The sequence below is a fragment of the Amia ocellicauda genome, chromosome 3 (genome assembly GCF_036373705.1).
Source record: "Amia ocellicauda isolate fAmiCal2 chromosome 3, fAmiCal2.hap1, whole genome shotgun sequence".
NCBI lineage: Eukaryota > Metazoa > Chordata > Actinopteri > Amiiformes > Amiidae > Amia > Amia ocellicauda.
In genome coordinates, this window is record NC_089852.1 from 23,404,790 (window position 1) to 23,422,565 (window position 17,776).

The 17,776-nt window shown below is 38.9% G+C and overlaps 2 protein-coding genes and 1 long non-coding RNA gene across 4 annotated transcripts; 1 reads left to right on the plus strand and 2 right to left on the minus strand.

The window, feature by feature from the left end:
- Positions 1-269: 269 nt before the first annotated feature.
- On the minus strand, positions 270-3,012 carry LOC136741956 (zinc finger protein 780A-like). The gene is made up of 3 exons (XM_066698557.1): positions 2,903-3,012; positions 1,996-2,068; positions 270-1,779 (listed from the first exon to the last, which is right to left on the minus strand). Exon 3 carries the CDS (start codon positions 1,589-1,591, stop codon positions 701-703), a length of 891 nt encoding a protein of 296 aa, XP_066554654.1. The 5' UTR covers positions 1,592-1,779; positions 1,996-2,068; positions 2,903-3,012; the 3' UTR covers positions 270-700.
- On the plus strand, positions 2,506-4,471 carry LOC136741972 (uncharacterized). Of its 2 annotated transcripts, none has more exons than XR_010814616.1 (4): positions 2,506-2,700; positions 2,956-3,096; positions 3,758-3,811; positions 4,200-4,471. It is a non-coding gene; the product is annotated as an uncharacterized LOC136741972 (long non-coding RNA). The 2 variants fall into 2 exon arrangements; XR_010814610.1 differs by having other exon boundaries at positions 2,998-3,096.
- Positions 4,472-4,475: 4 nt separating this feature from the next.
- On the minus strand, positions 4,476-17,243 carry LOC136747023 (uncharacterized). The gene is made up of 7 exons (XM_066699977.1): positions 16,962-17,243; positions 16,252-16,351; positions 7,186-7,548; positions 6,715-6,903; positions 6,156-6,185; positions 5,635-5,741; positions 4,476-5,115 (listed from the first exon to the last, which is right to left on the minus strand). Exons 1-7 carry the CDS (start codon positions 17,241-17,243, stop codon positions 5,107-5,109), a joined length of 1,080 nt encoding a protein of 359 aa, XP_066556074.1. The 3' UTR covers positions 4,476-5,106.
- Positions 17,244-17,776: the final 533 nt, after the last annotated feature.

The window sequence follows — 17,776 nt, forward strand, 5'->3', positions numbered from 1 at the left end:
TGGATTTTTTCAACTTTTGAATGCCCTAACAGGATGGCTTATCTGGCTAGTTAACATGTTTAAAAGCTTTGGGCTTTTATTACATCGATAAGCACCTAAAATGCAAGAGTTGTACTTGTAAGTTATACACGAAATGTATACAAATAAATAGATCCATTAACTAATTCCAGTTGGAACTGAAAAATATCTTTTTACTTTCTGGGATTGTATTTGGATACCTTTTAAGATGAAGTGCACAGGTATGAAAAGGTAGAAGGGCAGTAATGATATAAAAACAAAAATATTTTTATTAGAGTTTGGCAGAGCTGTTGAGATACTGTTCAAATGTGTTTGAATAACAAATAATACACTTGTGTCATTTTGCATCGTGATTATGATAGAGGTCTTCATAGCATCAGAAAGCAGCATTTTGTAAATGTAAACAAGATACATTTCAGAAATGTATCGTGCCCTGGTCTCCAATCTTCTTAATGGTTTACATTTATCCGCAAAAATTTACTTGATTTGGCTGTCATGTACATGACAGCCAAGTGTATTCAACTCAGATGGGGAAAACTGCACTCAACAACAGAAGGAAAACTGATTTGACATTTGTTTCAGGTGCTCATCTAAGGTGACTTTATGTACAGTAATAATAACAGTACAATTAACTTTTTAATCTTTGCTTAAAAAAAATACATGAAAACACTGCACTATGAGGCTAAGATACAGTGTAACATCTTCGGCCTAGCAGTAAACTGGGAAGCCCTGCAGGCCGGTGGTCAGAGTGTGACCACGTTGTAGTGCTGTTTCTCTGCCCTGTGGATTCTCTGATGAGGGAGCTCTGTTGTCGGAAGTGGCCACCACACTCGGGGCACTGGTACGGCGTCACCCCCGTGAGCTCTTGCTGGTGCCGCTGCAGCTCACCCAGTAGACGGAAATTGGCCCTGCAGTCCCAGCAGTGAAAGGGCTTGTCCTCGGTGTGGATCAGCTGGTGGGACCTGAGGTGCGAGGTCAGCCTGAAGCTCTTGCCGCAGTCCGGGCAGCAGAAGGGCCGCTGCCCCATGTGGATGGACTCATGCTGCCGGAGGTACTTGGCCAGCCGGAAACCCTTCCCGCACTCCACACAGCGGTATGGCTTATCCCCCAGGTGGGATTTCTTATGCTGGCTGAAGCGCACATACAGCCGGAAGCACTCGCCGCACCCGGGGCACTTAAACGTCTTCAGCCCCTCGTGGACCAGCTGGTGGCGTCTCGGGTACATCTGGCTTTTGTAGGTCCTCCTGCACTCGCTGCAGTGGCACCGCTTCTCTCCGCTGCCCGCCTGATCAGAGAACCCCTGACCCGGGCCAGACTCCGGCATTCCAATGCGTGGCCGAGCTGCAAACACACCCTGGGTAGCAGCCATTTTGATGTCGGCCCTCCCCTCGTTAGAGATGAGAGGTTCCTCTACCCCAGTGGTGCAGGATTCCCTCATTTCCTCTTTAATGGGTAACAGAGTAATTTCGGATAACTCTGTTTTGATTTTGACCTCCGTCGGACCCAGGTGCTCAATTTTTCGGATCAATTCAATTTTGGAACCCGCTTCCATATTAACGGGCATATCGGTCATGTCCTCTGTAAAGCTGGAAAAGTACCATTTCAGGGCTTTCCTGCTTCATTGCGAACAATGCCTTCTGTTTGATAACTTTAAATGGATTGCAGTAGTTCAGTGTGTCCTCTTTAGTCCTTTCAGCAACCTCCATCTGAGTGCATGTGTGGCAGCCCTTCAATTAGTTTTTTGTTTTTTTTGCTTTGTATCTGAAAAAAACAGTAAAAGTTGGTTTGTATCCTACTCATAATATAAATATACGAATTTCCTTTTACACGTCTTTTCCACTGCAAAACTTTGTAGTGATCATGATTTAGATGATTTTGAAGCTACAATCACACAATCAATTCAATTACAAAAACACAGAAGCATAGTTTTGAGCAGTGCCTTTAAAATAATCTCTCCTCATTAGCATGTCCACCCACCTGGTCTAATGCATATGTAGAGCTCTCTGTCTTGATCAGCAGTATTCACCACAGCACAGACTTGACTGAAATGCTGCTGGGAAGCACAAATATAACCTGGAGGTTAGGGAGGTAAAATCAGTTAAGACTCCTCAGGATTAATATTCAGACCTACGTTACACCTGGAGGAAATCAGACCATCATATTGACTGGGTAAAACTGGACCTGGTATGGAAGTATTATTATATTATAGGACACATGTCTTCCTTAAATCAGGGGTTTCAGACTCCAGTCCTGGGGGGGCTGCAGTGTCTGCTGGTTTTTGAGCTCCCAATTACTTAGTCATTATTTACTCAGGTAGGCTTATCTAAAACTTTCATATTATTTTTATAGCAGATGCCATACAATTAGTTGATTACTCAAAATAGTGAACCCACAGAACATTTCAGTGTCTTAAGAGAAGTGCTGACTTCATGCAGTAAACTGTTTAATTAGACTAATGAAGGAGCCAGGAGGTGGGCAGGAAGAAAACCCAGCAGACACTGCGGCCCTGCAGCACTGGAGTCTGACAGCCTGCCTTAAATCAGAACGGGGGCTGAACTGTAAATGAGAAGAAAACAATGGTAACAATGGGGTTATAATACAGTCAACATTTTCGATGTTGCACTGCCTGAATCAATCTGACAGAACCTGACTGTATCAATTATATCCAGTCTATATACTGCAGTAAGTCATTCTGTGTTTACACACACACACATCTGTTGCTCAGCTCGGCGTGCCTAGTATTAAAATAATACAAAAAGTGGACACATAATTGTAACAGAACGTGTACAGAAAAAGTATGTAAATCGGATTCATTGAAATATTCTAAATGGTATTATAGTTCCAATTAACACGTTGTAAAGTAAATGGCGTATTTGAAACTTACATAGCTAATGGCCTTCCACCAGCAACGATTTTATTGTGTTGTTGTTTGTTTAGATGGTGTGTATATAATTATCCGAAGTATATTATTTGCATTAGCCAAACATCTCTATCGCAAAACTGAAGCCGGAAAAAGGCTGGAAGAAATGGTTCCGGACCCGGATGTTTGGGAGGCAGGAGACGCTGCAGTATTAGCGGGTGAGGCACTGGTGACTGCCTTAATGACTGTATGTTATCAATATGTCGATAAAAGCAACATCCGCACAGAATAAACTACACACGAATGCATACGTGTAAATAAATATTTAAAACGTCATCTGATTGCATTCATGCATTTAAATTATAATTGTTTTAACGATTCTTCCATCAGTGTATTTTAACAAGACTTTGGTGACAACAGTGCCAAGCATAGTGTATAAAACAACAAACACGTTTTTCTTTTTAACCTCGTCTTGTTTAAATAAGGAATGATAGTAGTAAATGTTACATTAAATAATATATTAAAAGCAAGCTGGAAGGACATTGACGTCATACAGTCTAGCAATAGATTATTACTTCTGCACTTTTACAGTGCTTAAGAATACATTAAAATAGACCTGAAATGCATCAAGAGTAATATTTCAAATATTGGCTATTGTTAGTGCTGTATTATATATGTGTAATACAATGTTATATAGGGTCACATCTTTCCATTCATCACTGCAATGTAGTAACACAATATAAGGATTCAGAACATTTAGTTTGTAAAACGAATTAACTGTGTTGTATGTTTTTATCTTTACATTGAAAAATGTGAATCAGAAAACAATACATTACAATTTACATGCATACAAATTAATAAATATGATGCATTTCATAGGTATATAAGACCTCCCAGACCACATCCTACCAGAGTGGGTGATCCAAAATGGATGTGAGTGATATTTATTTGACTGACATACTGATTCATACATCTATTACTTTGATTAAGCAAGTTTAACTTAATTTCAAGCTGACAGAACTCTTTTTTTCTTCTTCTTCATCTTGCGGTTGTTTTTGTCAGTTGTTTGCCTTTATTTGTCATGACAGCACACATTTTGACCATCAATTTATTGCAGACTTCACACCTGCTGATCTTCTTCACCACCCTCGCATTTCCTGTAAAGATATAGTTTCTAGGTTTAGGACACTTTTTTTTTCTTTTTCTAGGTCAGCGTGGTTGACTAAAACAAAAGGACAAAAAAAAAACAGACATAAAACACACCCTGCAATTCTTATCTATTTTTCTGGTTTTGTAGTTTGAAACTGTGCTGTTTCCACAGGAAATGAGAGCCGTAAAGCAAGCGGAGGAAAATCGAGCAGAGATCTCAGAACTGAAGACATGAAATACCTACAGCCTTTTTGGTCACCATTGGTAACACTTCCCCTGTGTGACTCCTGCTTTCATATAGAAACACTGTGTCTGATTCTTTGAGGGCAAAGTCAGTGTTTAAGGTCAAAATAATTGGTAAAGAAAGACTAGCCAATTGCAAGAAATGTATTTTTCTAAATTGACTGTGTCTGTGTAAATCCAATAAACAAAACCCAGAAGCAAGGTCTTTGCACTCAGCACATTTTATTATATTTTAATAAGAAAAAGGGATACAATTAAATATGGTCTGAAGCATACTATTGATATAAGTTACAAGAATGATTTCCCCCTAAATGTCACTATTGCCAGTGAGCTGGTCAATGGGAAATAATTCCTTGTGACAAAAAGCAGTATAGAATGTCTTTGTGTTCCCCCTCCTGTTCATGATTCATGCATGTTGCCTATTGACATCATACTGTATGCTGCTGTACTGTGACAAAATGGGTGGCTTAAAGTGGCATCTTAGTAACCCATATTAAACTGAACTAGTTTATCGGAAAAACAGTTGGTTTTATATGCATAGTCAGTTTATCTATGAAACGACCTAAATCTACACTGTGGCTTGTAAAGGCTGAGCCTAAACAGAAGTGAAAATCATTTTTACATGACTTGTCTCTGTTACAAATATTATTTCTCAATTTGGTTGATGCCTTTATCCGAGGTTCCTTACAAGGACTGCAATACAGAGAAATCACATATGCAGGAACAATAATCTATTAATAGGAAACTTTACTCTATTAAATTCTATTACAAGCAAAAAATACTTTTACAGAATGTGCAGGGTTTTTTTTGGGAGGGGAGGGGGCTTTGTCCATGCTTCAGTGAATCTGTGAACAGAAGAAAAATGAAACATACATTAGTTATGTCATGTGGTTGGAGAATAATGCAATATGTTCATTAGCGCATTATCCATACTGGTATTTCTTCAGCAGTATAGCTGTTGTTGTTTACTGCACCTGGCACTAAGATCAAGTCAGTGATGCAAAGATCAATCAGAATATAAAAAGTTTCTGTAAGAGAAAAGGGACCATTAACTTATCTTATCTGCACAAAGGACCTTGTTTTAGTACAACCCAGTGTCTGTGGTATATCTGTCCTGCTGCATTATATTATCTTACCTTACTTATCTTAAGTATTTGCTTAATCGGATCTCATTCTTCCAGTAATGTTAAAACACATACAGTGTTAGATAATTCTTCCACTAAGTCTTGAAGACACTCAATCAGCCATGAAGAACTGGGTCTCTCTGGAATGAGACTTGTATGCTAATAGTACGTGTACAATAATGTATGTCTGAGAAATGTATTAGAGATGGTGGATATTCGCAACTGTGATGAAGAGCTGACCTTTGCCATGTGAATCTGAAGTGTCAGTAGTCCCCCAAGAATTACACTCTTCAGACAAATAATCCTGAGAGCCATCACAGTCAACGACAAGAAGTTGGTCTTTTCATCTGTAGTTTGAAGAGGGGAAAAAAAGGTCACACACCAACAGAGAGCTATTATGATAGTAAATATTTTAAACGGAGATAACATATATACATATGAATATACATATGAGACATTTTAGAACCGTGTCAATTTAAACACATTCACAATTACGTAGTCTCTGCCTGTAGCATTTGGTCATATTTCCATCAATTCAAGGATTACAGATGTTATTTTTTAGTTTTGATACATGCTAATCAGCAATTAATAATGCCTATATTAATTAAATATATGAAAGATTAAGAATAAAGAGCCAATAGTAACTAATAATAATAATGAATTAGTACTGTATGTGAGTATGTGAGATTTCTTTGATTTAATATTTTTTCTTCTCATTGGTTAAACCGATAACAGTGCGCTAGTAAAAAATAATAATTTACCTGCCAGTTGATAATCAAAACATGAGTCCCCTGAAAAGCAAAACATTCAAAAATTAAACCTAACCTAAACAAATAATAAAATAGGTTTTGATTTGGTGTAAAGGGTGGTAACGGTGAAAGGTAATGATTTAACCTAATTAGTGATCAATTTCTGAATGTCTGTTTGTATTCTTTTTTGGTTTTATTATGATTGATTATTTATATCTGCAACCAAAGTGTTTCTGTCTACAAATCAGAGTACATGGTGAGTGATATGTATGAACAGTAATTTTGTGAGTTCAAACCAATTTGTAATTCTGGGGTAACAGCATCTATGATATCAACATGATTAAAAAAAAAAAAAAAACATATTTTTAAAAGTTTAATGTATCTAAATAAATCAATTTATTTTTTAATTGTATTATTATTATACAAATTCAGCAAATGCATACTAAGTGTATATACATTATTATAAAGACTGGTATGCAATGGACAAAATCCAGGGTAAAAAGAAAAGTTCATCTTTATTTTGTCTCTTTTTAAAAATCGCTTCAGCCAATGTGCCAACCCTGTGTCTTACCCTGTTCATTGTGGACTGCACAGTCAAAGTCCTCTTGTGGCAAAACAGCCACCACGCTGTAACATGACTCTCCGTCCAACACCGAGGGCTCCAGCCTGCTCACTCCTGGCTCCACGCCGGTCACCAGACAAGCCCCGGGGCCGCCTGTGCTCGGCTGAAGTGTGTAAGTGGAGAGTTCACACTCTGTCTCTGGAATTAAATGGAACAGAAAAGAAAGGGTTGTTCGTGTTGTTTAAAAAAAAAAAAAATACAAGACAACATATTGGAAGCTACGAAAAGGTAAGCTAAATTCTGTTTGCTGTCCGTATGTTTCACAGTTAATAAAACCCCAGCTTTGATTAAGTTATGGTGTAGATAAATGACTTTGTATTAAAGTTTTGGCATTTTTTTATGTTGAAATGCCACATCCAAATGCACCAGTCTAACCCTCTGTAAGTGAAACTGACACAGAACATGACTGGGCTGGCCTACCTGCAAGCACGTCCAGTCTGGTGCCGTTTCCAAAATGCAGTTGTTCATTTCCCCCATCGTTTAGGGCACACAGGTAAGACACTGGGCCACGCAGCTTGGCTTTGAGCAGCTTTAAGGTGTGCAATTTATTATCTTTGTCCAGTATTGTTTCGAAGATCCCCTTGTATTTGGGCTCATCATATTGGTCTTTGAGGTACCATTTCTGAAGCAGGTACTGGGGTGGTTTGTTGGGAAGCTGCTCATACCAGAACAGATAAAAGGATTGGACCTTGTTTAAGTAAGCGCACTGGAAATGTACAGCTTCCCCCTGGCGTGCCTTCTGCACAGCTGTAGCTTGCCTCACGTTTTCCTGAAGGGTCAGACCTGAGCAGATGGGACACAAACAGTAAGCCAATCTTGCCATCACACAGAACAGTGGCTGTCAAAAACTTTACATACCCTGGTTGTATTAGTTATCAGCTGTTTTTTCCTAATGACTTAAAAACAAAACATAAAAAAATTCACATAAATGTTTCTGTTTTATAGGTATACATTGTTTTAATTTGTTTCCTTGCTTTTTAATTTTTTCAAACATTACGGCTTTATGAACATACCCCATCTCTACTCTGATATCACTGCTTTGTAAGTCAAGTGTAATTAGCAATATGTTGGAAACTAAATGAATCGCCAACTCAGGTGTGAATACTTTCAGCTATAGCTATCTATCTGCATGTGTGTGTGTACATCATGTTATAAACTATAGTCAGTAGTGCAATGCCTTATTCTGTCAGGTTTTGGAGCAGCAAAGTTATCCACCTCATAAAGTTAAAAGTTACAAACCTCCAGTACTCACATGGATAGGACAAGAGACACAGAAGAGCCCGAGCTGATAGCAGCATGGTGTTTCAGATCAAGTTCAGTCACTGTACGTCATTGTTCTGCAGCCTTCTTTGTTAAAGTCAATCTCTTGCTTGTTCAGAAGCTGGCGTAGTAGTTGTCTTTAGTTATGCAACAAAGATACCTCGACGTCAAGCGTTGTGTTCCTCTGTGATGCTCCCATCAGTGGCAGGTCAAAGTATGACAGCTGTGCAATACAGACCTGCCGAACAATGCTTCTCAGTGTTTCCAGCACCTACTGCATTTTCATGTCATCTTGTGTCACTCAGAGTGCTCCTTTCCTCCAGTGACACAAAGCTCTGGTGTATAATTCTTTGTACTCGGCACACAACACTTTACTTCTTCACAACAGTATATCAGGCTTGTGTCCAAAATATACTACATAGAGGAACTACAGATATATTTAAGAAAAAACTTGAATCTGTTGAATCTCTAAGAGGTCTTATTTCAACAACCCTCATCTAGATGTTGGTATTGCCTTACCTGGATTAATGTTTTTAACAGTGCAGGAAATGTGCATCTGGAGAGAACAAGGATTTTTTTTTTCTTTTTGTAATTTTATGGCAGCGTTCATGTATTGTTGTAAACCTTTTCATTCCTTGAGCAAATTGACATAATCAAAAATTAGTTGCATAGTTAGATGTTTATCTTTAGGAAACCATATCAGTTGTGTTTGGGCCTTGCTGAAAGTATGCTTACAGTTTTAAAGTAACATAGCTGAATGATTTTGGCTTCAGGAAAGCAGTTTGTTCAAAATCACTTTTTTACAAATATGTTTAATTTCTTGTATCTGATTGACCGTTCAAATTTGCTAACTGCAGCAGAAAAGCAGATATAAATAATTTAACTAAAATATATATACATTTAAAAATGGTTCAGTACAGATTAAGATTTTGTGAATATCATAAACTGGTGCAGATATGTAATGCACTTCCTTTAATTCTTAGAGCCATGCATTTCATAATAGTTTACTCAGATTTTCAAAGTTATGGGACACTCTACACTTGCTTTCTGAAATAGTATTAGTAGATTATCATACTTTGGACAATAAGGAGCAGTTAGAAGACTAGACTATCTGACTTGATACAGTTTGTCGATACACTGTTATTATGGTAGGCAAGTTTATAAGTGGTTTGAGATTTCCACAACATCTGACATCAAGACATGTGGCAACATGTAAAATTTCAGACATGCGTTTTCTTCAGACAGTGGTGGTGAATTTCTCCAGTTCCTTGATACCTTGATCTCATATCTGTGATACTAATTTTTTCAATAGTCTTTACATGGAAATTTAACCCACTAAAACATTAAATACAAAAGGAATGTATTATTTTGATTAAAATTGTGATCATAATATACTGTTGTAAAGCATTGGTTAAAACTGGTTACTCCCCAGCACTGTGTGTGCATCAGTGTGGGGCTGTGCTAAAATACACTATGGTTTGAAATGACTGAATGGTAAAATATCCTTATAATGTGATGTCAGTTGAATTTTAGATTAAATAACCTTACAGCCTTATCTAGGTGATTGTAGTTTAATATTTTCTGCGACTTTTACTGTTTGGTCAAATGAATTATATTTAATGTGTTCTGTTTGCAATTTCATCATAATGTCAGTAGTTTGTATCTTCAAATTTAACATATATATAATCAGAGTATCATGGTGATGATGATTATTAATTAAACAATCTAAAGATTATCATTCTTACATCTTACAGCAGCCTTAGGGCTCTTTTTTAATTGATGATAATATGTGACCTTTTTAAGTCTCCTGAACTTGTAGGTTCAGGTGAAAACCTTATGGAAATAAATCAGATCATTTACCCTTCTAAAGTTAACTTGATGGCTGTCCTTGGTTGAAGTCTAGCCCAGTGTAGATGTGGTCCATCTCCATAGAGCAGAATGACAGAGCTGTGTGTTAATTTCACTGACTTCCTAACTGAGGTCCAGGCAAAATACAACTGTAGGTAAACCGATTACACAGAATGAGGCACTGTACAAAAAAGGTAGTGGTGAATTGCTTCCTTTATTCTGAGGTTTTAAATAAGCAGTGTAAAAGAAACTTATTAAGGAAAACAAATGCTGTGGTCAAAAGCAGTTCCTTTCAATTGCCAGATCTGTCAACGTTTGACATTTTTACATATACTTTGCATAACATATAAATGTTGATTTATAATGGTAATGCTCTTTTTTCTCAGCACATATGATAGGTACCGTTAGACACTTACACCTCTATGCAGAATATTCAGTTCTGGAGATATACAAGAGGGTATGGACCCAAAGATCTCTTAGTTGTGTTCTGTGAAGTTTTGCAAATCTCAGACTTCAGTCCGTGTGTAAAAGCAAACAACACTCTTGTCATTATATCAATGTTAACAGCAACCATCGGCTTGTGGCATTTTCAAAAACTCACTTTCCAACTTCTTGTTGTTATTCTTTTGATCATATAGTTTATTGGACAGATGGTAGACTTCCTGTCAGTTTAATGTTTTGAATCAAGCAAATTATAATGGAGAATCTTGTCCTTTACAATATCCTTATGTGATAGTGATGTCTTGAAGCATCAGATTATATGAAAATTTCTTCCTTTAAAGAAAGGCAGTAAGTTATTTTTTAAGGAAATGGCACATTCGTATCTGTGGATAAATCACCATATAATTTACAGGATAGTTAGGCTTTCACAGCTCTTTTAATCTGTTTAATTTGTTGTGTATATTTTGTTTTGTTTTGTTTTTTGTTTCAAACCCCAATCTCAATCATAAAAGAGGCAAGCTACTGAATTTATTTTGTGTTTAAAACCTGGCTCCTGTCTCTTCAGATATCAATGGTTAATGTGTACCATTAAGCAACTAGGTTGTAAGCAAATTTAAACTTTTGAGAATGAAACCAGCAAACAAAATGCTGAAAAGATCGTGTTATACATTCTATTAATATATTCAACAACCCGAAGCATGACACAGAATTAGGCCCTAATGCTTTTGGTCTTGACAGACCTTTATAATTGCACTTGTATAATTGACACTTTTTGTTTTGTTTTTCTTTACATATTATTTTATAAATAATCTGAAGATTTTAAGCTGTTCATAAGTAAAGTTAGTCTATAGTAGGCTATAGTCTTATCCTCCCAAGAGACCTTTCTCCTTCTACATGTTTCCATCCAATCCAGTACTGTTCACTACCAGTCAGAGACAAAGCCTTTCAAAACTTAACAAATCCTGAAATGAATTAAAATCTCTTACCCTTAAGAAATGCTTAATCCATCACTCTAGAGCAATGATCAACTAATCCATCCATTAGTCCTAATGCATCCTAATGCATAGGTTAGTAATAAGGCAACCACCTTTTTGTTGTTTTTGTTTTGTTATTACTTAACAGGACAGATGTAAAATGTAAAATGTAAATGCAAAGAAGTAATATTGTACTGGACATTGCTGGCGAAGTGTGGTCTGTAAGACATTTCGACATGGGCAATTAATAATCGGATCAAAAAAATAGTGAAGGGGGCACAATATTCCAACTGGGGAAGGCATTTCCCCCTTTTGCCCCCTGTGGTGCCAGGCCTGGGTGGGAGCAATCATTACCTGTAAGATTTGAGAGTGTATCAAACCCCATGTCCAGAAAGGAGTCAACCTGGGACATGACCAGAACATTTGAAATAGAGAGGCAGGTGCAAGATTGTATCTGTCACAGGTTGGGTTCAGCCCAGGGTAGATTCTGGCTAACTTGAGTAGAGATGGTGTAAAATCTTGAATTGAATGAGCCTGTGGTGAGCACAGATTGAGGAGGAATGTACACGAGCCAGAAGAGAGTTCCAGGTATCCTCTGTGAGAATTCCTGTTCCCACAAGGTTTTCAGTGTTGCTAAAGAAGGGCAAAGTATAGACAGTATAAGATTAAACATTTTACATTTATAAATACCTTCTGCTTTCGACTCCCTGCACATCCTGATTTTCACGTAGAGAAATCGAAAGAGATTCAATGGCTATTGCAAAGAGGAGGGTTGGGAGAGGGCAGCCCTGTCTTGTACCCCGGTAGAGAGGGAAGTATTTAGACTGCGTGTTGATTGTCCGGACAGAAGTGAGGCTGAAGGTGAAGAATATAACAGCTTGATCCATTAAATAAAATTGTGACCAAACCTGCGCAGTGTAGCGAATAAATAGTCCCACTCAAAATGATTGAAAGCTGATTTTGCTGCATTGAGTGAGACAATAATCTCTGGCAAAGGGGAGGAACGAGTATATAATAAATTGAAAAGTTGGTTAAAATTTAAAAATGAGTTCCTATCCTGCACAAATTCTGTCTGGTTAAGGGAAATTATAGACAGGAGTTCTGATTCAATACAATATACTAGAGCCTTGGCGAGAATTTTTAAATCTGTATTAGGAAGAGATATGGGACGGTATGAACCACACTCTAGAGGGTGACAGAAATGCAAAAGATTCCAAAAACGCAGAACTCAACAAAGGAGATCATCTATCGCTGAATTTTTTATACAATTCTATGGGAACCCCATCTAGACCAGGAGTTTTACTACTCTGCATTGAACTCATACCCTGAGTTATTTCAACTGGAGATAATGACTCCTCTAGTTGGGCTTTAGTTTGGGCATCAATAGTCAGAATACAGATGTTCTTTAAAAAGTATCAAGTAAGACAGGATCTGAAGGTGATTCTTATGTGTAAAAAGCAGAGTAGAATCTTTGAAATTGGTCATTGATCTGCTGGTCTGTTGTAGGCTGGTCTCATGGAACAATAATTTGTGGAATCAGATGTGAGGCTGCAGACTGATGCAGCTGGTGAACCAAAACTTTGCTGGCCTTGTCCTCATGTTCATATTTTGCATAATGAGATTTAGTCATAAATTGCTCCGTTTTGTGGGGTGCAGGTCAAATTCAGTTTGCAAGGACAGTCTTTGCTTATGAAGGTCCGGATTAGGAGAGTAACAATGCTGTTGATCTAAAATTAGGTCAGTTACTTTCTGATATATGTCCTTTTCAGACTTTATTGGTTTGAGCACTATAAGAAATTATTTGACCCTGTAAGTTTGCCTTCAGGGTTTTCCATAGAGTGGCTGGGAATATACCTGGAGTTGAGTTTGTATCTCGGAAAAAGTCTAGCTGGGAAGAAAGAAATTGGACAAAGTTTAATCTGACAGCAACAGGGGACTAAAACACCAAGGGTGATGAGGAGGAAAACAGTTCTAAAGCCAAAGGGGCATGATCCAAAATTACTATGCCATGGTAAGTGCAAGAACAGACCAAGGGAACCAATCTTTTATCTATAAAAAAATCTCTAGGAGAGAATGTTTGATGAACAGTTGAGAAAAAAAGTGTACTGCCGATATGTCGGAAAAATAAAGTGCCATAGGTCAGAGATACCATAAGTTTCAAGAAATTAATGAACAGCCAAGGCTGATTTTGAGGGAAGGGTGGTCAAACCTAGGTTGTATCACACAGTTCATATCCCCCCCAAGTAAAACGTGTGCATGTCAGCTAGTGAAGAAAAAAAATGAATAAAAGTTCATGAAAATTAAATAAATGTATGATTTTATTAATCTGTAGCAATTTGTATTGCTGGGTAGATTTGGAAGAATCTTTTTTGAATACAGATTCATTGTTGCCTGTGGAGAGTCGATCTGAAGATCTGATTGGTGCCATTATAGGAAAAGCACATGCGGGCCAGGTGCAAGAGGTCGTACCTCAACTGCTTCACGGAGAACAGCCTTGACTTCATTAAATGCAGCTCTGTGTTTCATAAGAAATGTTTCAGTGCATTTCAGCACTAAAATCAGGGAAGATGTGCACCTTTTTCGGTGAAATAATAGATTTGAAGAAGAGCAGATTCTCTCCATTAATGCAAGATGGGCAGGTACCCCTACACCTTCCATACCTTATCCGTGCACTCCAATAATGAGGCTTGAATCTCTTATAACTTACTTTTAGATTCGTCAGTACTGAGGGGAAAGTAGTTGAGCGATTCCTTGGATTTGTGCCCCGGCATAGCCACACAGGTGCAAGTCTCGCAGAATGTGTATTAAAAATGGTTCGAGACCTGGGGTTGGATTTGTCAAATTGCCGTGGGCAAAGCTATGATAATGCGAGCAATATGTCTGGTAAATATAACGGATTCCAAGCGCACTTGAAAACGCAAAACCCTTTAATTCACTACATGCCCTGTGCCGGTCATTCTTTGAATCTTGTTGGTATGAACAGCATAGATGACAGCTGTGAGGAGGTCACATATTTTTTTACCTATTACAATCACTTTATACCTTCTGCAGCGCATCCACTCAATGCTGGAATAAGATATTTCATGATAGTCACACTCACATTAGTTTGACCCTCAAATCTCTGTGTGGCAAAAGATGGAGCTGTAGGGCAGACTCCACCAAGGCTCTCCCTGACAACTACAATGCAATTAGAGATGCACTTGTAAAAATTGCCAAAGATTGTGATGAGAAGGCAGACACAAGACGTGAAGCTGCTGCACTCGTTGGTAAACTGAATAAGCTGGAAACAGTGCTAATGACTATATTGTGGAACAGGGTGCTAAGCAGATTTAAGGCAACAAGTGTTAATCTGCAAAAACGCAACATGGACTTAGCAACTGCTGTTGGCCTTTTGCAGTCATTCAATTCTTATGTTGGCACACTTTGAGAGCAGTTTGCTGAGGTATCAATATGACATTCGGCGCTTAAGTTACATTTACTGATGGGAGTGAGAGATTTAAGGTCGAGGCATATTATGTCATCATGGACAGGCTCAGATCATGCCTATCCAAACAGATTGATGCATACATTGAGGTCTATGATCTTTTTGGTGTTCTGTTCTGCAAGGACTGTACAGAAAGTGATTTGCGCACAAGAGCTGATAAACTCTCCTCCACATATCCAGAAGACCTGGATAAAACCTTGGCTGATGAACTCATTCAGTTCAGACATTTTAGCAAAGATAAGACCTCACCTGCAGAGCTGCTGCAAATTGTTGATCGTAATGGACAACATTTCCTAATGTTTATGTTGCACTGAGACTATTTCTAACCTTGCCAATCACTAACTGTGAAGGAGAGAGGTTTTTTTCTACTCCAAAACGAGTGAAAAATGAACTTAGGACAACAATGGCACAGAATCAGCTTTCTGCACTTTCCCTGCTTGCCATTGAATCTGAGCTGGTTAGGGGCTTAGATTTTGAAGACATCATATGCGAGTTTGCATGGTCAAAATCCAGAAAGAGGCCATTCTAAGATGTTTGAGTATTTGTAATAGCATTGCTAATGTTTCTGATGTAAAGGTTTTTCTAGTGTTTTTGTTCAGTACATGTAAACAAGCAATGTAACAGCACACCAGTGGATGACGGATGTTGCTTAAAAAGAAACAAAAAAACTTGATAACAGAGAGTTATATTATTTTTTGGTGTTCTACTCTATAAAGACAGATTTGATTTTGATTTTGGCAGTTTTATTAAAGTTGCTTTAAGTGCATTAATGTATTAAATAAACTTATTAAATGTATGTGTGTCAGCTTTTATGTGAAATTCTTACATTTAATAAAACAATTCAGTCAGAATAATAAGAAACGTAATGTTTTAAATATACAATTTTGATATAAATGATTGACAAAATGAAATTATACTTTTAAATATGAAACTAAAACCGCCAGTACGTGGCATTTTTTATTGCATGGGGGGGCACTTGGGCGGCTGTTGCCCAGGGGCACCATGAAGTCTTAATCCGCCAATGCATATGGGCACCATCAGCATCTATAATGTAACCCAGAAATGCAATGTGTTCACGGTGAAATTAACACTTTTCAGCTTTTACATACAGGTCATTCTGCAACAGACACTGGAGTGCCTGGTGGAAATATGCTCAGAAAATGTAGGGGAATAGATTACAATATTATCAATATAGGCGATGACAAAGCGAAATGAAAGCCTGAAAAACAGAGGGGGCATTGACAAGACCAAAGGGCATAACAAGGTATTCATAATGGCCGTTGGCAGTAATGAAAGCCATCTTCCACCCATCCACCTCTTTAATTCTGATCAAGTTGTAGGCGCTTCTCAGGTGCAATTTCATAAAGAACCGGGATCCACGTACCTGTTCCAGAGAGGCGGGTACCAAAGGCAGAGAGTAACGGTTTTTAACAGTGACAGAATTAAGTTGTCTGTAATCAAAACATGGCCGAAGTCTACCATCCTTTTTGGCCACAAAAAAGAAGCTCGCCACAGCTGGTGATGTGGAAGGACGAATGATGCCTTGTTCTAGAGCTTCCTTAATGTATTCCTCCATGGCCTGAGATTCCGGGAGGGAAAGAGGATAAATACGACCCCTAGGAGGAGCCAAGCCTGGGAGGAGATCAATGGCACTGGCCCAGGGCCTGTGCAGTGGCAACTGGGATGCTTGGCTTTTGCAGAACACGGCCGCTAAATCCTTGTATTCCGAAGGAAACTCAAGAGGTAGGGATAGGAGGGGACTTTCAATGTGTGTGGCTCGACATGGAATAGACAGACAATAAGAAAAACAGTGTGGCCCCAGGCGAGGATTTCACCAGTTTTCCAGGAAATGGTAGGATTGTGACATGTGAGCCAAGGAAGTCCCAGAATGAGATCCGCGCCAGGGGAATCCATAACCAGAAAGAGAGATTTCTTCGATATGGAGATTGCCTATTTGAAGCCGGAGAGGGACTGTTTGGTGACAGAAATGACCAGTGCCGATAGGTTGGTTATCAATAGCCGTGATCTGGAGAGGAGGCATGTAAGGAAGGATAGGAATGCCTTGTCGAGTCGCTGTTGCGACGCCAAGTCTAGTAGCACAGAAATAAAAAGAGAGATTTTCACTTTGATGACTCTAGACTCTGTAGACTCTGTGCATGGGTAACTTGCGGGCATTGGGTGGTACTCACTGCGGGGTCTCTGGAGGTGCCAGGGCAAACAGGGGAGGTGTCACGGTAATGTCCCTCCTGACCACAGTAGAGACACAGACGCAGTCGAATCCGTCTCTGTCTCTCTTCTGCTGTCAACTGTGTACGATCCCAACTGCATGGGTTCGGGCATGGATACAGGTTGGGGTGCTGGAAAAAACCTGGCAGGGTGGCGTGATGCTTCGGCTGTTGATCTTCGGACTCGGAGAAGATGATCCAGGTGGACAGCGACTTGAATAAGATCCTCCAAAGCCAGATCCTCATCCCGGCAAGCCAATTCAGAACATAGTTCAGGATTAAGTCCTTTTCAAAAGACTGTTAAAGCTAGGGTATGCAATCCTGAGAGGCCAGCAGTTAGCAAGCTTGTTTTGAAAGCATAGAGCCCGCCCTCGCTTCAGAGGCGTCTCCAAAGCCACGCCCCCTCTATCGCACATGAACACACACACAGAGCAGAGTCTCAGCGCCAGAAGGAGAGATGTGTTGGTGGAATCGATCGCAATGCTTTCAGATTACCTCATGTCTCATTCACAGGTTAGACATTACAATAATAACGAGCGTAAACAACTTATTTACGGTTATTATGTTTTTTAAAAAAGTAGCTGCGGCTCGCCTTTCATTCTCGCGCTCGCTCTGCACAGCATCAAGGTTCCCGCGCTGATGACGTGTGATTGTCTGCATGAACAAGTTGCGGGGCGGTAAACAAATATGGATTGGCAGACAGGAAGGACATCCTATCATTACATTCGGACCGAATGCAATGATTGGTCAATCCTTTTTTAGTCCTGTCCCTTCCACAG